Source organism: Barbatula barbatula (genome assembly GCF_947034865.1).
Source record: "Barbatula barbatula genome assembly, chromosome: 9".
Classification (NCBI taxonomy): Eukaryota; Metazoa; Chordata; class Actinopteri; order Cypriniformes; family Nemacheilidae; genus Barbatula; species Barbatula barbatula.
The window spans coordinates 24,286,125-24,313,104 of NC_136772.1; the positions used below are offsets into that span (position 1 = coordinate 24,286,125).

The 26,980-nt window shown below is 43.6% G+C and overlaps 2 protein-coding genes across 4 annotated transcripts in view; one reads left to right on the plus strand and one right to left on the minus strand.

Annotated features, from left to right (window-relative positions):
- cUnh2orf76 (chromosome Un C2orf76 homolog) overlaps positions 1-26,980 on the plus strand; it is a 292,668-nt gene that overhangs the window by 220,923 nt on the left and 44,765 nt on the right. The gene's annotated exons all lie outside the window — the stretch shown is intronic.
- LOC306898887 (FERM, ARHGEF and pleckstrin domain-containing protein 1) lies at positions 268-24,047 on the minus strand. Its single transcript, XM_079464761.1, has 26 exons — positions 23,846-24,047; positions 21,261-21,448; positions 18,699-18,803; positions 18,566-18,608; positions 18,340-18,418; positions 18,163-18,260; positions 17,610-17,724; positions 17,343-17,490; positions 16,915-17,010; positions 16,668-16,834; positions 16,398-16,466; positions 16,260-16,323; positions 15,992-16,154; positions 10,796-10,935; positions 10,061-10,150; positions 9,836-9,969; positions 9,609-9,666; positions 9,300-9,537; positions 8,514-8,713; positions 8,335-8,424; positions 8,175-8,257; positions 7,127-7,236; positions 6,707-6,882; positions 3,308-3,415; positions 3,006-3,157; positions 268-2,510 (listed from the first exon to the last, which is right to left on the minus strand). The coding sequence occupies exons 2-26, from the start codon at positions 21,429-21,431 to the stop codon at positions 2,435-2,437; spliced, it is 2,973 nt and encodes a 990-aa protein (XP_079320887.1). The 5' UTR covers positions 21,432-21,448; positions 23,846-24,047; the 3' UTR covers positions 268-2,434.

Sequence of the window (26,980 nt, forward strand, 5' to 3'; positions counted from 1 at the left end):
CCTAAGTAGGATTTGATCGGTCTACATATGTGCGTTATTTTATGGGCTAAACCTTGAAATATATCTCTTAATCATCTGACCTTAATCGTGAAACGAGTATTAAACATCATGCGGTGTCAGTCGTGAGAGAACTTGATCTGTGTGTAAATCATTAGTAGTGTATATGTATGCAAATCACAATAATGTGTTTGTCTATAGGCGACAATTGTTATAATATCGCTATTTGTGGATCAATGTGACGCAAGAATGCCACAGAACAAACTCATCGGGTTTCTGGAATGAGCTTTTATTGCTTGAATTCTCTTCTTCACTTCAGTGTTTTGGCTCAAGCTGACTAAAATAACATGTGTTTACATGTACAATGTGTGTAAAGTTTCTTAGTTTTATGACAGCAGGACATAACAAAACATCCTCTTTCTTCATTATCAATGGTCACAGAGAGATAAATGTTTCTTTTATAGGCGTCACACTCTTCATGGCACATTATAAATATAAAGAGTTGCAATTTACATTAGGAAAAAATCATATATTTTTCATTTAAAGTCCTAATGTTGTTCAACGGACGCGGAAACACTTGAACTGATTTTGGCACGCTGGCTTCTGGAAGCTGTCCTGGTTTTAGATGCTTAAGTTGCAAACATTTGTACTATAAAAGTATGGCACTGAAACAGACGCTTATGGCTGAATTTCACCAATGCATATTAAAATACAAAACATTACGTAAAACACATTTCTGTAAAAATGCGTGAAATAGTTGAAATGTTTCCACCACTGGAGTAAAAAAGCACCTGTGTGAGTGACATTCAAAGGGGAATTCCACCTCTCGGTTTACATCTGAACCTTCACTTTTATTTTCAGTTTCCCAAACTCTTCCAATGTCTCCGAGTTAAACTTCAGCAAACATGTCTGTCCCGTCCTGTGAATAATATAGCACCGGTCATGTGTGATAACACCACTGGTCAGGCACTTTACATGTGAAGGGCACACCGGTGATCTCGGTCCTTCTCCAGGTAGTGACCCACGAGGCTTTTGTCTCAGAGTGAAAGCGCGGAAAGACCTGCTTTAATAACCAATGTCATCTGACAGCATTCACTGTTTTCTATAAACAAATACAAAGATAAAAACACCTGCCACAGGCTGATCACATTAAAGGTTCAGAAGTGATGTGGTGATATTCCCCTTTAATGTAATTTATGTTAAAGTATGATAAAACATCAACACACACACACACATAAATAGAGACATTCTAGCGGCTTATTCAGGTTTCTGTCATCTGTCTGGTTCAGGTACTGAGCTCTGTGTGGGTCTGGTTCAGGTACTGAGCTCCGTGTGGGTCTGGTTCAGGTACTGAGCTCCGTGTGGGTCTGGTTCAGGTACTGAGCTCTGTGTGGGTCTGGTTCAGGTACTGAGCTCCGTGTGGGTCTGGTTCAGGTACTGAGCTCCGTGTGGGTCTGGTTCAGGTACTGAGCTCCGTGTGGGTCTGGTTCAGGTACTGAGCTCCGTGTGGGTCTGGTTCAGGTACTGAGCTCCGTGTGGGTCTGGTTCAGGTACTGAGCTCCGTGTGGGTCTGGTTCAGGTACTGAGCTCCGTGTGGGTCTGGTTCAGGTACTGAGCTCCGTGTGGGTCTGGTTCAGGTACTGAGCTCCGTGTGGGTCTGGTTCAGGTACTGAGCTCCGTGTGGGTCTGGTTCAGGTACTGAGCTCCGTGTGGGTCTGGTTCAGGTACTGAGCTCCGTGTGGGTCTGGTTCAGGTACTGAGCTCCGTGTCGGTCTGGTTCAGGCAGTGGGTTCTTTTTTAGTTTCTGGTGGTTCAGACACCAGGTTCTGTGTGGTTAAGTCTAGTTGCGTGTGGTTCAGATATCAGGTTCTGTGTGGTTTAGATACAAGGTTCTGTGTGGTTTAGTCTGGTTCTGTGTGGTTAAGTCTAGTTGCGTGTGGTTCAGATAGCTGGTTTTGTGTGGTTTAGTCTGGTTCTGTGCGGTTCAGATAGCAGGTTTTGTGCGGTTTAGTCTGGTTCTGTGCGGTTCAGATAGCTGGTTTTGTGTGGTTTAGTCTGGTTGCGTGTGGTTCAGATAGCTGGTTTTGCGTGGTTTAGTCTGGTTCTGTGCGGTTCAGATAGCATGTTTTGTGTGGTTTAGTCTGGTTCTGTGTGGTTCAGATAGCTGGTTTTGTGTGGTTAAGTCTGGTTGCGTATGGTTCAGATAGCTGGTTTTGTGTGGTTTAGTCTGGTTCTGTGCGGTTCAGATAGCTGGTTTTGTGTGGTTTAGTCTGGTTCCGTGTGGTGCAGATAGCTGGTTTTGTGTGGTTTAGTCTGGTTCTGTGCGGTTCAGATAGCTGGTTTTGTGTGGTTTAGTCTGGTTGCGTGTGGTTCAGATAGCTGGTTTTGTGTGGTTTAGTCTGGTTGCGTGTGGTGCAGATAGCTGGTTTTGTGTGGTTTAGTCTGGTTCTGTGCGGTTCAGATAGCGAATTCTGCTGGCAGAGACTGTAGCACTTCTGATCACTGTCATCCATCTACACAAAACACATCACAAATCTAATGTTAGCACAATACATTACAATCATTACTGCAACACTACACATTAACACTACATCTGACTTTACTGACAATGAGCAGTTATTTTACACCAACTCAAGCTTCTACACATACAATATTTCACTGCACAACAACAGTTAAATTAAATTAAATGTTATTTATATAGCACTTTTCACAATGTACATTGTTCCAAAGCAACTTTACAGGAGAAAGTAAGAAAACCACCAAAAAGGTCAAACACAGCACAGGTCATGGTGTTTATAGAACAAGCAAGATTATTGTAGAACTATTCATTTCATATTATTCATAAAGAGAAAGTTTTGTGACACAAGACCATCGATACAGCAGCTGCAGTAATATTAGGACAGAGATAAATGTGAATAAGCCGTTCAATTAGTAAAAACAATTCATCCAATTGTGGGCTGTTTGATTTTTATGAGAAGTGTGTGAGGAGCTGAAACTGTGTCCAGTACCTTTGAAAAAAGTATTCGCTTTCAGTTCTGAAGAAGTAGACGTGAGATTTGAAATGCAGTTTGAAGACGTGATCTTTATGAATGTTTTCTGACTCGCCAGCTTCAGTTATCGAGTAACCCAACAATGGCAGACTGGCCAATGGATATTCATCCTGGAAGAAAGAGAAGTGAGCGGGACTTCAGACATTTCACACACATCTGAGAAATGTAGAAAGTAAACACAAGTTTATATATTAAGAAGAATGTCGGAAAGATCTGCGGTGTGAGGGTTTGTACACGTGAACATACAGTGTGTGTATTACCTCATGTGTTTTGTAGAAGAACAGAGTAAAATTGGTGAAAACCACCCAGAGTTTCTGCCAACCGTTGCTGTTCTTAAACTTTCTGAGCAGATTCCCTGAGAGCTGATTCTGTCAGACACAATGAACGGCTTTAAAACACTGAAATATGAATTATGCACACACATACACGGCACACACGCAGGGCAACACACACACGGAACACACACGGGCACACACACACAGGGCACGCACACAGAGGGCACACACGGAACGCATACATATGAAACACACATACACGCAGGGCAACACACACACAGGGCACGCACACACAGGGCACACACACACAGGGCACGCACACACAGGGCACACACACACAGAGCACACACGGAACGCATACACATGAAACACACACACACACATACACGGAACACACGCAGGGCAACACACACACAGGGCACGCACACACAGGGCACACACACACGGAACACACACACAGGGCACGCACACACAGGGCACACACACACGGAACACACACACAGGGCACGCACACACAGGGCACACACACACGGAACACACACAGGGCACGCACACACAGGGCACACACACACACAGGGCACGCACACACAGGGCACACACACACAGGGCACGCACACAGAGGGCACACACGGAACACATACATATGAAACACACACACACACATACAGAGCACACACGGAACGCATACACATGAAACACACACACACACATACACGGAACACACGGAACGCATACACATGAAACACACACACACACGGAACACACGCAGGGCAACACACACACAGGGCACACACACACAGGGCACGCACACACAGGGCACACACACACAGGGCACACACACACAGGGCACACACACACAGGGCACACACACACAGGGCACGCACACACAGGGCACACACACACAGGGCACACACACACAGGGCACGCACACACAGGGCACACACACACAGGGCACACACACACAGGGCACACACACACAGGGCACACACACACAGGGCACGCACACACAGGGCACACACACACAGGGCACACACGGAACGCATACATATGAAACACACACACACACATACACGGAACACACGCAGGGCAACACACACACAGGGCACACAAACACAGGGCACGCACACACAGGGCACGCACACACATACAGAGCACACACGGAACGCATACACATGAAACACACACACACACATACACGGAACACACGCAGGGCACGCACACACAGGGCACACACGGAACGCATACACATGAAACACACACACACACACATACACGGAACACACGCAGGGCAACACACACACAGGGCACACACACACAGGGCACGCACACACAGGGCACGCACACACAGGGCACGCACACACAGGGCACGCACACACAGGGCACACACGGAACGCATACATATGAAACACACACACACACACATACACGGAACACACGCAGGGCAACACACACACAGGGCACACACGGAACGCATACATATGAAACACACACACACACACATACACGGAACACACGCAGGGCAACACACACACAGGGCACACACACACAGGGCACGCACACACAGGGCACACACACACAGGGCACACACGGAACGCATACATATGAAACACACACACACACATACACGGAACACACGCAGGGCAACACACACACAGGGCACACAAACACAGGGCACGCACACACAGGGCACGCACACACATACAGAGCACACACGGAACGCATACACATGAAACACACACACACACATACACGGAACACACGCAGGGCACGCACACACAGGGCACACACGGAACGCATACACATGAAACACACACACACACACATACACGGAACACACGCAGGGCAACACACACACAGGGCACACACACACAGGGCACGCACACACAGGGCACGCACACACAGGGCACGCACACACAGGGCACACACGGAACGCATACATATGAAACACACACACACACACATACACGGAACACACGCAGGGCAACACACACACAGGGCACACACGGAACGCATACATATGAAACACACACACACACACATACACGGAACACACGCAGGGCAACACACACACAGGGCACACACACACAGGGCACGCACACACAGGGCACACACACACAGGGCACACACGGAACGCATACATATGAAACACACACACACACATACACGGAACACACGCAGGGCAACACACACACAGGGCACACAAACACAGGGCACGCACACACAGGGCACGCACACACACACAGGGCACACACGGAACGCATACACATGAAACACACACACACACACATACACGGAACACACGCAGGGCAACACACACACAGGGCACACACACACAGGGCACGCACACACAGGGCACGCACACACAGGGCACACACACACAGGGCACACACGGAACGCATACATATGAAACACACACACACACACACACACATACACGGAACACACGCAGGGCAACACACACACAGGGCACGCACACACAGGGCACGCACACACAGGGCACGCACACACAGGGCACACACACACAGGGCACACACACACAGGGCACGCACACACAGGGCACGCACACACAGGGCACACACACACAGGGCACACACGGAACGCATACACATGAAACACACACGGAACACACACGCAGGGCAACCCACACACGGGCACACACACACAGGGCACACACACACAGGGCACACACACACAGGGCACGCACACACAGGGCACACACACACGGAACACACACACAGGGCTAGCACACACAGGGCACACACACACAGGGCACGCACACACAGGGCACGCACACACAGGGCACACACACACAGGGCACACACACACAGGGCACACACACACAGGGCACATACGGAACGCATACACATGAAACACACACGGAACACACACGCAGGGCAACCCACACACGGAACACACACGGGCACACACACACACAGGGCACACACGGGCACACACACACATACACAGAACACACACGCAAGGCAACACACACACGGAACACACAGGGGCACACACACACATACACAGAACACACACGCAAGGCAACACACACACGGAACACACAGGGGCACACACACACATACACAGAACACACACGCAAGGCAACACACACACGGAACACACAGGGGCACACACACACATACACAGAACACACACGCAAGGCAACACACACACGGAACACACAGGGGCACACACACACATACACAGAACACACACGCAAGGCAACACACACACGGAACACACAGGGGCACACACACACATACACAGAACACACACGCAAGGCAACACACACACGGGCACACACACACAGGGCACGCATACACATGCCACACACACACGGCGCACACACAGAACACACACGCAAGGCAGATGTCAGGCTAGTACCTCTAACGCTATGCTAAAGTCCAGCATGGAAACGCTGGTGCTGCGATGCCAACACACGTGTACTGTAGTGTTGCCACGGTGAAGCGTGTTTGCCGAGCTGTTGCCATGACGCACTAGAGACGATTGTGACTCGCCAACATCATCCTTAGACTCCACTTCTGAAACCCCAGAGGATTCTGGGAAAATTTCAAAAGACCAATTGAACTACACCCTCAGACAAACAACACAATAAATGTTTTGCTCTTGTTTAACTATGATTGCAACATTTACATGCTAATGTCAATTCAACAAGACGCATTTGACCTTCAGACCTTCTAGACAAACATACTGCGGGATTAGAAAAGAATTGATTGTATTTATGTATTATCAATCATGTTTAGACTATACAGGTAGAGCGTGATGTAAACATGTGTGACTTACTGATGGTTTTCTTAGACATCAGCAGGTCAGCGGTCAGTCCATCAGATTCCTCCGCCAGATCGACTGCTATCTTTAAATCCTCCATCCATTTCTCCATTTCTGACTCTGAACTGAGACACACAGAATTGATTTACTTTCAAATGTATTTATGACGCACGTTATCTCACACACTTGAGGGTTCACTGAAGAGTCTGTCTCTGTACGCTTTTCAAAATAAAGGTGCTTCAAAAGGTTCTTTAATGCCATAGAAGAACCTTTGTGTCATAAATGGTTCCATAAAGAACCTTTAACATCCCAAGAACCTTCCTGTTTCACAAAAGGCTCTTTGTGGCTAAAAAGGCTCATAAGAAAGAGATGGTTCTTCAAAGAACCTTTAACTAAACGGTTCTTTGTGGAACCCAAAATGGTTCTTTTAAGGGTGTGTCTGGACAATCACGGAGATAATGATGATGAGATTTTAAAGGTGTCATGAATTAAGAAACCAAATTTTAACCGGAGCTTCTGTTATATAAAAGCTCATCGTATTCAAACGAACATCCTGTAAGTGTCAGAACTGAAGTCGTCCTTGTTGCTTTTGCAACTATTATCCAATCGTAGCAGTGGGCGTTCACTTCAATGAGGCCCGCCCATAAAAAAAGAGAGTTTCTTGAGCCGGCCTCAACACCAGAGTAGAAAATAGCCTATAACTTATTGATTTTGATGTTTTCTAATGTAAGAACCATGTGAAGGTCAAAATAGACCTGAGACAAATGCTTAAATGATTAAAACATCCGGTTCAGGACACCTTTAAATCACATGAAGTGAAATAGTTTATTATTCTTTACTTCTGAGCCGACCGTCTGAAGTGATTTATAATATAGACTTAGACTAAGTTTGACTCTCTTTTAAATGATAGTACTTGAAACAATGTACAATGAAAACGTCTTGCAACAAAAATTGATCAAAAAGATCATCTCTTTATAAAAATGAAAGATCTTGTAGCATAAATGTAAAAAATCAAATCCATTACATCATACAGTATACTATAGCGATAAAGTCTATTTTGTACCATGCCGAGACCACCAGTGACTGCTGCTGTACCATCAGTGTGAAGGAATGAGGGACGCCCCACTCGTCCTCGCTCTCCCGGATCTAAACACACACACGAGAGGATTCTCATGTCAGTCAATAACATGAACACCGGCTTCAGTCACATGTCCTGCTCTTACTGTCATTCCACGGAGAGGAAGCTGTTTGTGTACGCAGAATTGATTGCTTGATGTGATCCCACGAGTGCTGTACAGGAGCACGTCATTGAACTGACTCCACATAAAGACAGAAAGAGAGCGTTCAGAGCTAAATCCATCACATCTGTGTGTGTGTGTGTGTGTGTGTAGTGAAATGTCACCAGGAAGAACATGCGTTGCTGAAGTCCTCTCCCCGAGAGTTTACTGAGACAGCCCAGTCTGATGAGCTGACGTCCAGACACGCACACATTCTGAACACCGGTCACATCCTTCTGAAGCTCCAAGAGTTTCTGATGATTCTCAATCTCCAGTAGAGAAGAATGAAGCTCCGCCTCCAACTCACACACCTCAGCCAACGCAGCTACAACACAAACAAACACATGACATTTACATTGATGATCCAAAGCCACTTACACGGAGTTCGGGGAGCAATAAGCGATATGTCACACCTACACATGACATGCAAATACACTGAGACGAGTCACTAGACAGACATGTTCCTCGTGATCGTAAAGGTCTTTTAGTCTGTGAACGTCATTTACTCCTCCTCAGGTCCTGACATCATCCACTACCATAGTAGGAAAATAATATCCTATATTTCTTCATTCTGTTGAACACAAACAGTTCTCAGGCACATTTTTTCTACTATGGCGGTCAATAATGTCACAGAATTGAAAACATTCTCACATTCTTCATCAGGACCAAGTCATTTATACGGATATGACATGTCATGAGGGGGAGCACATGATGTCAGAAGTTTTTGAATAGTATCCCTTAGACTGAATAATGTGAGAACAGAACAGATGTGAAGTCCTGTTTCTAGTGTGAATATAGACGTCTGGAGGACGCACCCGATGCCCTGACCAGGACGTGTCTGGGGTAGAATGTAACATGGTCAGCCTAATACATGGAGGAGTATGGAATAGTATGGATGTGTAGTGTCTCACCTGTGCAGCGTGTGTGTTGTGTGTGTGTCTCTGGAGAGTGTTTGCAGAGTCGGTTGAGGATGTGTGTGTAGTGCAGCAGTCGATGTCCCGGTCTCAGCAGAAAGACGTTTAAAGGAACGTAACACACCTTCTTCAGCTCGAACTCACGACACACACACTCCAGTCTGTGAGACGCAGAACACGCTTTCTCCAGCGCGTACACACACGCTGATGTCATCTGCAGTTCGGCGGAGAGAGACTGTGACACAGCACACAACAGCTCTTTAACATCACTCATAACAACCCACAAACACTCCACAAAACACACACCTTCAGATCCCGCATCAGCTTCAGCAGCAGGTCTCCTACACGCTGAACGTCCACATCCCTGAATCACATCATAAAACCATCGTCACCAGCGGGCGGCCATCATTCAAGACGCCAGCAATGTCAATGTGTGGCTCGATGACACGGATCCATCATTACAGACAACAGAGATGCTTTAAATCCAAACTCTCGTGTTGTTGTGTGTGTGCGCGTGTGCATGCGTTCCTCACCACAGTGAAATGGTCTCGTGGAGCTCTTGCAGGAATAATGTGTGATGTTTGTGTAGAGGCTCATATGTGGAGGTCAGTAGTTTCTTAAGGGAGTCATGAACACACTCCTCCTTATCCAAAACTGCCTGAAACCACTGACACAGAGAGAGAGAGACACAGAGCTCTTTAAACCTGATGCACCGTGGGCTAAAGACGACACATGAGATGTGTGTGTTCATCATTTACCACAGTGATGAGCTCCAGGTCCTTCAGGTAAGTTCTCTCAGTGTTTAACAGCTCTTTAGTAATGAAGTATGCTGCATCTGCAGGACACGTCTACACACACACACAGTTACCCTTAATGAAACACTGATGAAGTCACATCTTCATCATCATGTCAAAGGCCTACACTAGCGTTTTGGGACACTTGATTGAAATCTTATTTAATAAAGATCTGAAAGTGTGTGATTAAATGTCTGAAACTTATTTAGCAAACAAAGATTTTTTAAGACAACACTAACATTTTATTTAATGACAAATTCGACTGAACAATGAAGAAGAGCAGCCAATGAGAGCACAGAACAGATGGCAACTCCTTTAAAAAGCATCTCGGGGCGAGACGTCGAGAAAATGAAGAGAAAGCACTTCAGCAAATTCAAGTCCAAAGGAAGATGATCAGATAGAACACGTTTCACAAAACATAATTACCCTTTGTTTTATTTCATAATTTCACTGAATTTATATGATATTAGCATAAATTATGAACACATAAGAGCAAAACGTCTGACCGGTAGTGTACGTTACAACTGCATATAGTGTGACAACATGCCCCACTGTTAGCACAATGAATGTGTGTGTTTCTTACACTGAATGATCATGATTGACATGTAATAGCATGTAAAGCACACATATTCACACAGCATGTTTTGCTCCATTATTATATATGACAGTATGCCAATGTAATACAAACGTCTCTCTCACCTTCCTCCTGCTGTCATCATCCTCGTGGATGTGTTTGGCGGCGGTGTCGTTCAGCAGAGGTGAGATGAGGGGGGACGGGGTCACACCTCTGCAGTCTTCAGCGTGACCGTTCACTAAAGTCACCAGAGCACGCGTGACCTCTGAGGACGACATGACATCATCATCTCATGACTATCATCACCACATGTGTGTGTGTGTGTCTGGTGCCTCTCTAAACTTTAACTTTAGTACTTGCCCGACATCATGTGTTGTGTTTCCAGTGAGCACTGCGGTCATGATAAATGAAACACAGACGCCAGCACTAACATTAATGATGATGTGTACGCCAAAAGTCAAACGCAACATTAGTTTACTGACAAAAATGTAAAGTATTCCTACGAATAATCATTTATATTAAACAAAATAAAACGATCAACTGCACATACTGAATGAAATGAAGGACTCTTATACAGTTTAACTCTTGTGTGATGTTGATGTTTTTGTTACTCACCCAATGGACTCACATCCTTATTCAGTTTTACAATCAATACGGCCATACATTTATGGAATTAAACTTGACAGATTATTACTTTATCCCGAAAACAAGCAACATAGACATGAGTGATTTACCTCGGATGAATCATAGCAAAGTTAAAACAAACTAAACAAAGATCTGTGATATAGACAGATGTTTATCTTCATAAATAATAAGCACACGATCTTTCGGTCAACATGGAAAATGGGTTCCACAGAACTGAACACCACACAAGAGTTAAAACACATCTTGACACGGTCAACAGTAATCTATACACAACATCTAAAATAAAATTGCTCTGATTTGTTTATTGGTCATGACCTGATAATCATAATCATAAATTGAATTGTTAAGTTTTGAATACAGTGCTTCTCTATTATTTTAAAATGTGCAAAATGGCCCCACTAATAATAATAAATCTGTAATATAACACATGAAACAGTTATGTCCAAACCTTTGACTAGTAGGGTACATACGTGTATAACTTCACGAGTTCGCCTCGCATTTAATAACTAGAGACGGGGGACGGATATTATGCGTTTTTGGCGTGCTGTCCCGGCACAAGGGGCCGGTGTGTGCCCAGACTCAGCTCTGCCCCCCTGCAGGGCGTCTTGTCTATTTGTAGGGGTTTTTCTCCCGGGCTAAAAGATGATTGTGAGATTGGTTATAGGAAGCCAGCCGGGTTAGCACATACTCCTCCCCAACTTTGTTAATAAAACATCATATAATGTAAATGAAAGAATGCACAGACAGACATATAACATGAGTGTATGTTGAGTGCAGCGCAGCGCAGACAGACAGTGAGACATGCGCACACAGTCCAGACAGACAGAATAACAACAGCTTTAGAAGCCTTAAAAACAATTCAGTCTGGAAAGACCAACGGCAGCTTTATTGACACTAGTGCACAAAATACATCGTGTACTGAAGAAGTCTATGAGGTTCATACAGATCAGGCAGAAAACATCAGAATAATGAGAATAAAGCGCTATGTTCAGAAGAGCAAAGAGTCTGTTTATCAAAGCCTATTTAACTTATATCCCACAATGCATCGTGCTCACGTTCAGCGTGACGTAAACCTGTATAAATCTATAATACATCAGAGGAAGATCTTTTTTTTTAAGTCTCGCATGTTTCTCTTCTCTTCATGAAATTCATTGTTGAGACACATGAAGACTATTGAGGTGTAAATATGTGTGGATTGTAGAGGTCAGATCATCTGTATGTGATGAGAAATATCTGAGTTCATATTGAGATCTTCAATGAAATTGACTTTTGATTGCAGACGTGACAGATCAGTTTGACACATCGTCTCTTCTCAAACTCTAATGACAGACACATTTGAGAGATTTCTGAGTGGTTTTCTCAGTAGACGCAGATGAGACTTAAACAAAAGTTCTTATTTGCTCTGCAGAAATAATGATCTCCGTCAAATGGGCCTCTAACTTTTGATCCGATGAAAAAGAGGTTTAAAATGTACAATAATCATTTCCAAAGTGATACACCATGACGTTGTGTACTACAGGCAGTTTCATATTCTTGAATCAAACAGAAGGCTAGTACTCCATTCTGAACACAGACATTGAGAAACATCATCATGTGTCGTTCACGCAAATGAACAGCAGGTGGCGTGACTCACACCGAACGATTCATTGTGTGAACAAAAGCAGATGATCACAGATCACATTCAAAAGCATCTTCATGTGTGAACATTACCCAGAGTTCAGTGCGGTGCGAGAGGAAAATACATGCAACCCAACGTTTACTGTTAAAAAGGCCGTTAGTGCAGAAAACATGACAAGCATTTATTGATCATGAAAAGGGCGACAAGCTCAAGCGGTTTCAGTTTGCAAAAACAGACAGGGCAGAAAAGCAGGTTTAGTGTACAACAAAAGGTGAATATCAGACAGACGGGGATGAGAAACACGGCCTCTATCATTGAAGCTATAAAAAAGCTTTTTGATTTTTTCCTAAAAATAAATTGTAATCCGTTAATAAAACGTTTCTAATCCCCACTGAAGGACAAACACCCGTGTGTGTGAATGAGGGAGATACAGATGCTGCCATGAACCGTTCCCTTCATCAAGAAAATTCTGTCATCATTTACCAGCGTCATGTCATTCCTACATGTCTTTCATTCCCGGAAGAAACCAAAGTTACGAAGAATGTTTGAGAAACATTCAGTGCATCTCAAAGCCTTTTACATCAACAAACCCCAAACCACCAGAACATTATTTACATTTCAGTTTGATTCTTACACATTTGTCCTTTGTGGAGTTCACAGTGACTGTATGTGTTTGTTTTAAACATTAAGAGTAAACCATGCGCTGTCGACGAAAGAACGACAGGTGGGTTCAGAATGACAGGAGGGGAAGGACAGAATTTTTAGGTGAACTGTTCCTTTAAATTAATCTCTTACTGACAGATACATTCATTACAGTTCTGACACAATAAATCCATTATATTCATAAACTACCTAGAAAATCATGCAAAGATTTGATAAAAATGCTAAATGTCCAAATCTGTGGTGCTCTGTCAAAGCAACAGATCATACTGAGTCTCAGGCAGAAAGAGACATGAAATGTCAAAGGTATAAATGAGTGAGAGTTTTATAAAGAAGCAGCTGCAGGTCCTAAAATACATGCTTCTAAAAACACCACTATCATTTCTGCTACGTTCCTAGCGTTCTTAGACAAACTCTCATAAGACCTTATGAAAACATGTGATGGTGTCTGCAGTCTTTTCTCCACAGACACGAGACATTAAAGGCCTCAGAATGGGTTCTCTATTCAAATCAAGCACCTCCTTCAAGTCCCACGAATTAGATTTAGAGATCAAGCCGTCAGCTCTATTTCACGCAGGTTGTGTCATGTTTGTCGACTGATGCATCACAGCTTAGAAATGAGCGGTTGGTCTGTTCTGGGTCACAAACGGCAGGACAAAACACGCCAAATGCAAACGAACCTCCCACATCTTTGGTTGTTAATATTAAAGGCCGCGCATCCAATCGAGCTGGAAACTTTCCCATAAAGCAATTACAGATTTGTATACCTTCAAACTACTGAAAAGCTTTCAGAGAGAAAAGCTTGACTTAAGAAGGACTTGAAGGCGCGTTGAGTGACATCATCCCTCGGTTACAGCATCAGAACTGTTTGCATTTGGGTTCCGTGTGGAACTTGGCACAACAAAATTCACTCGACCCCCTCAAGGATAAACATCTGGCCTAGAGATGTAACGATTCACTGATCCCTCCATACGATTCATTCACGGTTGATTTTACAACATGAGTTGAGACAAATTAGAAATGGAACAACTGCTCTTTTCTGCATTTCTCAAATGCTGCACATCTCTTTAAAAAATTCTAATATATTTTATGCCAAATAACAAAACTAAACTGCGATTTTAAAACAGATTCCAAATCAAATCAAAAATGAATAACACAAATGTCTCTTTAAAGTAGACAAACTAAGACTTTGTCTGTGCCTTTCTTTGATTTATGTAACTTTTAAGAAATATCAGCATATCCACGGTTTCCAAGTTTGAAGTAAAAACAGACAGCGGCCCCTGCTGTTCAAAACGTATTGCGATTCAAATAACATCTCAACCGCCTTGAATCATCACATATTATAATACATTTTCAACTCACGATGAATCATTACATCCCTAATCTGGCCTGTCGCACTCAAGAAGACAAACCTCTGAGCGGCAACCCAACACAACGTGAGGATGCTAGCAGCTAAACACTTGCATCCCTTCTTCATCACTGAGGTTAACACCTCCCTCATCATCCAGCTCATCGAGCAGCAGACTGCCGAAAGAGTACTTGTTTCTGGGGAGGGGGGACGAGCTACGAGGGTTTTCAAACCCCAGCGATTGGCTGCAGGAGCCGGTAGTATCCGCCTCCTCGGAGTCGCTGGTATCTGTTCCACTACTAGTGGAGCCGTCAATCATCTGCACCGCGCCGAAGCGGCGACGCGGGGAGTTCGGCTTCAGATTGGCCTTACCGGGAGGCGTTAGCCCGTTGGCCAGCATCCTGCGCTCTAACATGGCCGTTCTGTCGGTACGCGAGAAAACCGGGGTGTGTGGCTGAATCGAGACGCGTGTGGTTATTTCCACATTCTGGGACTTTCGATTCATAAGCGGAGAACAGCTACTAAAGAGTCCACCCCTGTCCTCCCGGAGCCCCGCTTTTGAATTTAAGTACTGCCCGCCGTGTCCGTTATACTGGGCCTGGCTTAGCGAGCCGGTCCTGTGGAAAGAGGAGGGGGCGGGGCTAGACGTCAGGCTCCTGGTGCCCGTGTAGTGCTTAATGGGACTCTTAGCGGCCAGCTCATCCAGCAGCGTGCTGTGAAGTGGCCCGCGGACTGGAGCTCTGCTCCCAAAAAACGGCGATTCGTAAAAGCTTGAGTTTTGATTCGGGGAGGAGGGGCTGGGATAACTGTGGGCGGGGCTTACAGGGGAAAGCGGGGGAGACTCTCTCTGTCTGAACTTGCCCAGGTATCTGTCTTGCTGACGCGAGCGGGTAACGGCGAACCCCGTGCTGCGATCGGACGCGCTGTCACGTGTGTGCGATTGAGACCTGCTGAGTCGACCTCTGACCTCATGTTCACTAAACTCTGCGTCACTGCAGTCGATATAAGGGATAGACGAGCTGCTGCCTTTGGCCGCACAGGACGCCAGACCTGCTTGTTCCGCGGCCTGACGTCTGCTGTCCTCCTGAACGTGGAAAGTTTGATCGCTGCATCTGTTGTGCTGGGTGGAGGGGGACGAGTTTCCACAGGGTCGCAATACAGCCGAATCTTCTGAGCTTACTAAAAACGATCCTTCCCAGCTCTGCTTCCTGGCCTGAGAGAGAGAAACACCAGACAAACATCAGTACTTCAATCTTAAGGGATTCTTGGGTATTGCGTGTCAGATAAAAAACAGATGTGTGTATGTGGACACACTGACTTGATTTGGCAGGGCAGCAAGTAAAGGTGATGTGCTGCTGTTGTGCTGAACTCTACTGTGTTTCCTGAAAAACAAACACACACTGTACACACACTAAATAAATCTTACAGGAATCAAAACACTGACCACCAGACTCACCTCTCGAAGGGCAGTTTTCTAAACTCATTGTCCTTCACATAATCTATAACCTGCTTCTGTGTCCGCCCGCTGCAGAGAAAACAGGAGTTTTAAAGGACCACTTCCTACATTCTTCTAATCAGAACTCAATAAACAAATACACATCAACAAAAAGAACACACATTTAAAAACATTACACTGCGTTAGAAAAGAAAATATGAAATCCACAAACAACTGCGGTAACAACATGATTCTGAGTTAACTTCACTTTTATGTGAGATGTGACAGTACCTGAATCTAAAGGAAGAGCCGCGACTGAACAGCACCGGTTTGGGTTTGGGTCTGGGCTCTTCGTAGAGTCTGAAGAAGGAATGATACTCCACACAGATCTTCCAGAACATTTTACAGCAGTCCCGACTCGCCATCAGAAACTCTAACGTATCTGGACTCACATTTTTCTACAGGCAGACAGAGAATCCCTTTATATTCATACATTTGGCAGACGCTTTTAATTCAAATGAACTTAACTGAGACTCACGCTTGGCTCTGCTCTGGGTTTGATAAGAAACCTTCTCCTCTTGAAACTCAGTTTGCGAATATCTGACCAGCTGAAGCTGTTGATCCTGGTATGACCCTGAATAAAACACAACTCACATGAAGCACTCTGTTGCTCATTTGTGTGCTTCATGAGTTCGCCTGCCCGTTCAGTCTTAGTCAATAAGAGTAAACAAACTTGGTTTGCTGTCCCGAGACTTGGCTCGAGCTCCAAGCTCAACACCCCTCTTGTTATAGAACTTCTCAGAGGAAGAATGAGAAAAAAGCTGGAGGAGTTGGGGAGGAGGCGGGATGCCAGAAGAACTGACGCTGGGGCGGCACGAAGGCTGCTGTTTATATACGCTCTTAGTGATTGACAGGCTCCCCCAAACCTACATTTAGAACTTAATTTAAGCTTGTGTTTGTGTGTACCTGAAACACAAGGACGCCATTGTGTGCAACAGCCAGACTAACTTTCGTCCCGTCTCGATCTTTAGCTGGGTGAAGTCGCATGCCGTACATCTCCAACCTGCACACCACCTCCAACAGATGCTTATCTGACACTGCTGGAGTCTGACCACTACACACACATACACACAGCTTTGTGTTATTCACTGGGACATGTTGTGTGTTCTTGAGGATGTGAAGCTGGTGTACATCTTCAGCCGTTTTGATGGGATGCGATAAAAAAGGACTTACACAAGTTTATGGTGGAACTCCATGATTTTGTCCATCAGAGCCATCTGAGAAGGGATGTAGTTGGTGTTTAGAAGATGTTGTCTACATTGAGTTTCCTCAAAATCACCAATCTCAGCTGAAGAAACACACACACACACACAGACAGAATGATGTAGATCAAAAACAGAAAAAGTGAAAGACTGGCAACAGTTGTGTGTAATTCTTAAAAAAGAAATTATACTGATAGACGGATATACATGAGGCCAATAAATATTTCTGTCTGACCTTCAGATTTAAAGACAGTAACATGACAAATCATCAGGTGGATGAAAAAACCTTCTATGGTACAGAAGATATGCATAAACATTACAGCGGCTTTACTCTGTGAATTTAAACAGGATGGGATTTGGGTTTTTAACCCCAAAAAAGGTTTCTGGTGTGTGTGTGTCTGTGTGTATAGACTATTACACGGCTTTGTTCATGGCTGATCCAATCGGCCGTTTTATCAAATGAGTTGTGGTTGCTACAGTCTAAATGCAAAATCAAATGAAGTGTGGATTGTTTTTTAACATACACTGAATGATATGAGACACCAGAAGAGCAGCACTGGAGTCACTACATGTGAGACGTCCACCGGTCAGATCCTGTCTCACCTGCAGCGCAAACAAGTACCTGAGAGAAAACAGCCATATGAACACATGTGAGAGACATGGGATGACTTTTCTGAAAGAAAGAACAGACATGTTCTCACCTGGTCAGCTCCTCCAGAATTAGAGAAGGATCAGGGGGGAAATATTTCACAACAAACCGAAGAACTGTGTGTTTGGGCCCTGGACACAAGCACACACACACAACACAACACTTTGAGATCTAACGTAAGGTTACATTTGTATACATTTGGCATGAATGTTAAGACAATAGTTGTCTTGTAGCAGAGATACACACACACACACACACACAGTTGTGAGGCCTCTTACGTGTGATCTGTTTTCTAATGGGCTTTAGTAAATCCAGCCAGACCTGTGGAGTAGAGCACAGAGCCGAGATGAGTTCAGATCCTCATAAAGCCTCTGTTTCAGGTTTATCCCAAATGCATTTAATCTCACTCACCGTCCGTCTGTGATGGTTCTGGAACTCCAGGCCAAAGTACTCGCCCTCAACGAGATTGAGATGTGAGCAGACCATCTCAAACAACACCCGTCCAGAACATCGATGCTATCAACAACAACAAAAATAGATAAATATATCGCTACATGATGCTTGAAAAACGCTTTCATTTCAGCATCTTACAACAAAACCTCCAGAATGTCTTGTGACATCACAACAACAAATGTAGAGTGATTCTTTCAAAGTTGTAGCGAGAAACTATTTATATGATTTTCAAAAAGACGACTGTGTGTTAGCCGAGATACAATTTCTTTCAGAGTAACACTAAGGCTAGTGGTGCCATTGATTTACAGTAACTATGTTTAAACGACCCAACAGTAGGTGAATAATGACTCCATAATCAATTCTTGGTGAAAAAGAAAGAAGTACACTAACCCTCTCTCTCTCTTCTCTCAACAGGTGTTGTTCTGGCTTTTGTTTAAACTAATAACTTTGCTTTAGCATCTATTGAATTATAGCTTCTTTATGACATATCTCCTATTGCTCCCTGAACTCTCTGTCAGTCGCTGTTGATAAAAGCATCTGCTAAATGACTAAATGTAAATGAATCGCTTCACTGCAGCCTGTCCAACATTCTGAAGGAATTGGAAAGACAACTATGTTTTAAATAGATGGCCATCATGCAGTTCCTTGTAGCTGACAATGAACATATTGTCATACAGACACAGACACAGTGATTTAAACACAGCTGTTAGACAGCTGTTCCTTTATATTGACTTAAGCCTGTCTGTAGCAGTACATGTGTATCTGTCCGCCTGTCTCTCTCTCTCGCTATTCAAACAGAATTGACCCCTTATATCTAGTTAACATAAGCCAAGTTAATTACTGAAAGGTCATAAGACAACATGTGTGTGTGTGTGTGTGTGTGTGTGTGTGTGTGTGTGTGTGTGTGTGTGTGTGTGTATGATGTCAGCCCTGCAGGAACTGGTGTTCAGTCAGTGGAAAATCACACTGAAACATTTGTTCAGCCCTGTTGGTTTAGATTTGAGGCATTTTCCAGAGAGAAATGTGTGCACAAAGACACGGCTCTGTCAGCGTCTTTACCAGAGTCAAGAGGACATGATCACGTCTGCCTTTAACGTCACACAAAACGAGTTTCACTAACAGACTTACAAAAGTATTTTATTCAAACATTGGGGGACGAAGACACAATGCCTTTAACACATTACAGATAACATAATGACGTAAACAGGTTGCACTTGTTTATGTAGTTTAAACTTATCTTTACACAGTCAACAGATTATTAATACAGCCGATGATAAGACATTTACATTTCTCATTTATTCATTTGGCAGACAAGTAGTTTTTATACAGTGTCACATTACTGCAGAGCGATCAGGGGTTAGGTGTCTTGCTCAAGGGCACTTCAGTCATGACCTGCTGACACTGAGATTAGAACCAGCAACCTTCTGATCACAAGCCCAACGCTCACACGCACACACAGTTTCCATTAATGTTCTCAATGGGCAGAGAAGAGGTCAGAAATAACAGCCGGCATTGAGATTGTTGACAGCAGGTGTTTCTTTTGTGTGCCATCCAAGGGCACACACACACACACACACACACACACACACGCACACACAGCTAAATGGATTGCTACAAAATAACAAACATTTATAATAAACAAATGGTGATTTAGAGGACCCTAGCAAGCCTTTGAACACAATTGTCACAAAATAACCACTCAAAACACTCTCAGCAACAGCATAGCAACACCCTGGCAACCAGAAAAGTGGGCAGATGCAACAAAAACAGATACACAAAGCTCGACCAAAAAAAGAGACACAAAGTAGAAGCAAATCTCTGCTTTAAATCCTTTCTAATCAACACTTTTGTTCCCTTGCAACAACATGATTTTGAGAACTAGTCTAATGTTGTCTAAATGAAATAAAACTGTCAACCCTGTTACCATTAATCCTGTCTGTTAATGCCTGTCTGTGTAAATATTCTTGTTGTAATGTAAGATGTGTTACACACAGAGCTTATCCAGCGGGAACGTCTGAAACTGATGGGAAACTTTCATCACACACAATAAACACATGCAGAGAGATGATCTTTTGACATCATATAGCCTGAATGATACATAAATATGTACAGTGTTTCACTGTAGCTTCCTCTGTTGATCGCTTCCTTTACTTACAGCAGTTTTCTGACAGCGGTCTCTTCAGCTTTCTCTCTCACTGATGTGTGAATATGTCCCAGATTTGAAAGTGTAGAATGTGTCGCTGTTCTGTAAAGACGCTGGAAGTGTGTTAGTGTGTCAGAGACCTGATTTCCAAGATCCTTCCTAAGACTCTTACGATGCGAATCAAACTGACAATACACACACAAGCAAATGAATGATGTCCCAGCATCCACCTAGCAACCACTTACTGCATCTTCAAATGCATCCGAGGTGTAGTTTTGAAGAGAAATGAAGTAAAAGACACCCTAATATTCTTCGGTTCAATTGTAGGAGGAGGAAAGTTTGCACATTAAACGCCTTCTATTTAGACAACATCTCACCGATATGTCGAAGGTCTCTTCGCTGTCGTCCAGAAGCAGGACACTGACGCTCACGGGTCTTCCAGGAGGTATTGCGGGGGGTTTGTGTCCAGGCTCCAGGGTGCTGATGCCCAGAGTCTCTGGAGCTCCTAACCTCTGTCCCGCTGAAGATGTCTGAGCCTGTTCCACCATGATCTTCCTCTCTCACCCTGTAAACAACAGAAACACAAATGTCACGCTAACACGTGTAAACGTCACAACAAGGATGATTTGTTCGGATGCAGGATCCTTTAAGAGAACGTTATGGGCTCATATTAATGTGTTCACAGAGATTTCCAGCCTCTCATATCGGCCCGTGTGCCCATCATTCTCAATGTTTATTACACATACCAGAGCACTGATGTCATTACTACTGAAGCCTGGATCGAGAGAGCGAGACAGAGAGACAGAGAGAGAGAGACAGAGAAATAGCACTTTATGGATGTGAGGTTTGGGGTCCCCTCACCAACCAAGAGTTCACCAAATGGGACAAACACCCAACTGAGACTCTGCAAACAGAAATGTGTAAAAACATTCTACGGGTACAACGCAAAACCCCAAACAACGCCTGCAGAGCAGAATTAGGACTATATCCTCTAATAATTAAAATACAAAAAAGAGCGATTAAATTCTATAACCACCTTAAGAACAGCGATACAGAATCACTCCATCACAAAACCTTACGTCACCAGGAGCTGAACCCAGAGAAAAGTTGTCTCATCCAACTGATCTCAGAACTAACTCTAAAACCCCAAACGTGTCCAACTGAACCCCAAACTCCAGCCAGAATTAACCAAATGATAAAAACACAAGAAGAAAAATATCTCAAACACTGGACAGAAGCAACAGCTCAGCAAAGTAAACTTATACAGAATGTTTATATTTAATCTTCTTGCTTTGGCAATGTAAAACACTTTTTATCATGCCAATAAAGCTTTTTTGAATCTTTGAATCTTGAGACACAGAGAGAGAGAGAGAGAGAGAGAGAGAGAGAGAGAGAGAGAGAGAGAGAGAGAGAGAGACAGAGAGAGAGACAGAGAGAGAGACAGAGAGACAGAGAGAGAGAGACACACAGAGAGAGAGAGACACACAGAGAGAGAGAGACACACAGAGAGAGAGAGACACACAGAGAGAGAGAGACACACAGAGAGAGAGAGAGACACACAGAGAGAGAGAGAGACACACAGAGAGAGAGAGACACACAGAGAGAGAGAGACACAGAGAGAGAGAGAGAGAGAGAGAGAGAGAGAGAGACACAGAGAGAGAGAGAGAGAGAGAGAGAGAGAGAGAGAGAGAGAGAGAGAGAGGAGGAATAAGTAATAACAGAAAGTGATCTCTATGGATCATCTGACCGCTTCTCCTCACACACAATAACATTATTTTAAATAATAAAGAGATATTCTGCTATTATTACACATCATGAAATAACTGCTCTCTACTTCCTTCAATAAAGCAAAGCCTGTCTGTCTGTTTTTCATATCAGAAATAGCAATAAAAACACTGAACTGAAAAAGTGAAACTGTAAATATATGAAATGTATGTTATGAAATACACAGAATTATCTTTCATTCAAATGAAACATCTTTGGTAAATCTAAGGTTATTATGGGATATTTGTTGAATGGGGGGCGTGTGCAAGAGATATAAATGAGAATCAGGAGACTTGATTTAATCTCACTGCTGTAAAGCAACATGACCGGACTCACAATAACAACAGACTCAAGCACATCATCAATAACAGTCTGATCATCTGTCACATACAAACACATCTCTGATGATGACTGAACACAGCTGTTCTTATACTGTAACTACAGGACTGTGATGTTTTATGCGAATTATTCAAACCTATAAAGCACATGATGAAGATCGGACAATAAAACACAAGCAGTCCATGCATTCAACATCTGTCTGGAGAAATCACATTAATGGTGATGCATCCTCATCATCCTCATCACACAATGTGAAAAACATTTCTATAATATTTCAAAATCACTAGAGCTGAACTCTTTCTGAAAGACAAATACAAATCTGATCAACAGCATGAATTATTAATATTATTATTACACGTCATTCATTCATCTCTAGACGCGCGTTCACGATATAACTGCGACCAAATATGAGCTCGAGACTATTCAGCAACAGTAAATACAAAGAAAATATATTAGAAATGAACACGAATTCAATCTATACATTTAAAAACCGAGAGAAATGATGAACACAGCGCGTGCTGTCAAACAAAAGACCACGAGCAATAGCACGCGCAGAGAAGTGATCATAATGAATGATGTCCATAGACACGCGTCGCGTTGTTCTTCACACGGACGAGAGAAATAAAGCGGCTGCGTCGCGTCACATCGCGTTGATTCTGATGGAAGCGGCGCGGTTACCGCCGCACGCGTGCTGTGAACTGAACAAAGCGCAGGTTTAAAGATCCTCGGGCGTGTTCGTGAAGATAAAACACCGCCTCGCGTTATAATGGTGTAACGACAAACTCAAATCTGTAGCTGGATTTATCGCTTAATCTCTTCCGATCACAGAGCCGTGAATGAGAGAAATCCGCGCACTTACCCCGCGTATAGATTCACGCGATACACCTGTGCGTGCGTTGCTCGGCGATAAAGCCGCTGAACGGTGATGTCGAGCGCTCGGAGTCGCGTCGCGTCACATCGGGAAGAAGACGAGCGCAGTCGCCATGTCTGCTGCTCCCGGAGAGACAGACGGAATCACACTGACGGAGACGCTCGAGCCTCCGACCGGCCCCGTTAACCGCGCGCGCGCGCGTGCTCACGTGCTGCCATCTGCTGCGTGATGCGACGTACAGCAACCGGAACGCAAACACGTGACCACCATCCGTCCAAACATAACCACGAACAGAAAACGTTTCAATTCATGAAATGATCATACAGGATCTTATTCTCATAATAATCATTATCTGCTTAATTACAGTCCTCATTAACAGTTATTATAGATGTAAAGGTGACATGACCTGTGGCGTTTACTCTATACAGATGACAAAACACATGATTTAAAGGTTATTTATAAAAGATTACACAAGTTTTGTAACATAATCTAAATACTTTGGAGAACTAATAATGTATATGATTTTAAACGACATCAGTTTGCCCATAATACAGTATATCTATAGGATGCATTGAGAGCAGGGGTCTGTAAACTCTTTTGACTTGAAGGCTAAATCTCACTTATGTCTGTGGAACATGTGGTCATACATGTGAAGGGCAGTACTAAATGAAAAACATCTTCAGTTTATATCAATTTAGTTTGGCTCTTCACAGCAGCACGTAACCTTTGATATTCATACATGTGTATAACTAGTGTTGCAGACATACACATGATATTTATAGATATAGTTCTGCATCATAAGACAGGTGTCTCTTGAGTTATATTGACACTACCAAAACATTATATCAGCACTAAAGACAATGTGCAGTCACGACCGAAACGAGTCAAGATGTTATGATTGTGTTTAGTTCAATGGATACACAAACTTAATCCTTAACTTTCAAATCTGTATGATCCACTTATTGCCTTTTACAAATTGAAAATATAAACATAACTCATGAATTACACTGGAAGTATTGTTGAAGCTGTGATTGTTATTGAGTTACCTGTGAAAAAAATTGCAAAAATATATTTGCAAGGTGATTATACAGTGGTGAGAAAAAGGATTTACCCCTTCAGGATTTTAGCTTTTTGCATATTTGTCATGCTCAAATGATCCAGATCATCCACACATTATAATATTACACAAATGAAACCAGAGTAAATACAAAATACAGTTTTTAAATGATGGTTTTATTTATTAAGGGAAAAAATAATCCAAACATTTCTGACCTTATGTGAAAAAGTAATTGCCCTCTTGTTAAATCATGAATTGACTGATGAATTGAACAACAGAGTTCAATTTCACTGGCCACACTCAAGAGATTTCTTGATTCAAGGTCTGGCAGTAAATAGGCTTGAGTAGAACCTGTCTGAGAAACTGAAGTAGTCTAAAAGATCTCAAATAGCAACACATGCCACCATCTAAAAAAGTTTAAGAACAGATGAGAAACAAAGAAATAGAAATGGTCTTGTAACCCTTTCTACACCATTTCAAAGGCTTTGGGACTCCAGCGAACCGCTGTGAGAGCCATTATCCACAAATGGAAACTTTTAAAAATGGAAAATGACCCCTCTAAAAAGTAGAAGCTTCCTCTTCCGACTGCGAGTGGAGGTTTATTTCAGTTTCACCGGACCAGTCAATTATGTCCTGTGCTTAGCGGTCTTTAGACGTGGGGCAGGGCGTTTCAAATTTAAAGTGACATGACAACTAGCCCATAAGCAAACTTAATATAAATGATTGTAAATAATTAATGAAATTTACCAAATCCATTGCATGATTTTAATCACATTTGTCTATTATTAAAGGGTTTAGCCCCTACCTACCTAACAGAGCTTTCTACACACTACAACCCATCAAGCCATCTAAGATCTCAAAACGCACGACTTTTGATAATACCTAGAATAACTAAATCCACAAAAAGGGGGTCGAGCTTTCTCATATGTAGCACCTAAACTCTGGAATAACCTTCCTGATATTATCCCAGGGTCAGACACACTCGCCCCAAATTAAATCTAGATTAAAGACACATTCACTTCATGCAAAATAAACCACCGGGAGATGCTGACATTAGATATTATTTACTACAATAATCTTGCTTGTTCTATAAACACCATGAACTGTGCTGTGTTTGACCTTTTTGTGTTTTTTATAGTTTTTCTTATTTTCTCCAGTAAAGCTGCTTTGGAACATTGTACATTCTGAAAAGCGCTATATAAATATAATTTAATAGAATAGGTTTTGCGCGCAAAGTTTTTTTTTCAAGTGGCATTGTTTATTCTGCGTTGGAATTCTGTAGATTTTTCGAAAATTTGAATGGCGATCTATTAATATTTAATATTAAAACCACGATATGTAGATTTGGAGCGCTAGGTGGTGCACATTGTAAATAACAACAAAAGGTGGAACGAAATGACATTATGTAGAAAAGTGGAATTACAGAACATGTGGTTTTCACCATCCAGAGGTTCATGGACGAGGTAATGAATGAATTTAATTTTATGTCATCGTAATGAACCCGGTGGTGGACACCGGAAGTAAGGGAAACCGTCAAGCTGAAGAAGGAGTCTTATCGGGCCTGGTTGGCTTGTGGGACTCCTGAGGCAGCTGACAGGTACCGGCAGGCCAAGCGGACTGCTGCCCGGGTGGTTGTGGAGGCAAAAACTCGGGCCTGGGAGGAGTTTGGTGAGGCCATGGAGAAGGACTATCGACTGGCCTCGAAGAGATTCTGGCAAACCGTCCGGCGCCTCAGGAGAGGGAAACAGTGCCCTACCAACGCTGTTTACAGTGGAGGTGGGAGGCTGTTGACCTCAACTGGGGATGTCGTCGGACGGTGGAAGGAGTACTTCGAGGATCTCCTCAATCCCACCGTCACGTCCTCCATTGAGGAAGCAGAGGCTGAGGGCTCAGAGGTGGACTCGTCCATCACCCAGGCCGAAGTCACTGAGGTAGTCAAGAAACTCCTCAGTGGCAAGGCACCGGGGGTGGATGAGATTCGCCCTGAGTACCTCAAGTCTCTGGATGTTGTGGGGCTGTCTTGGCTGACACGCCTCTGCAGCATCGCGTGGCGGTCGGGGATAGTG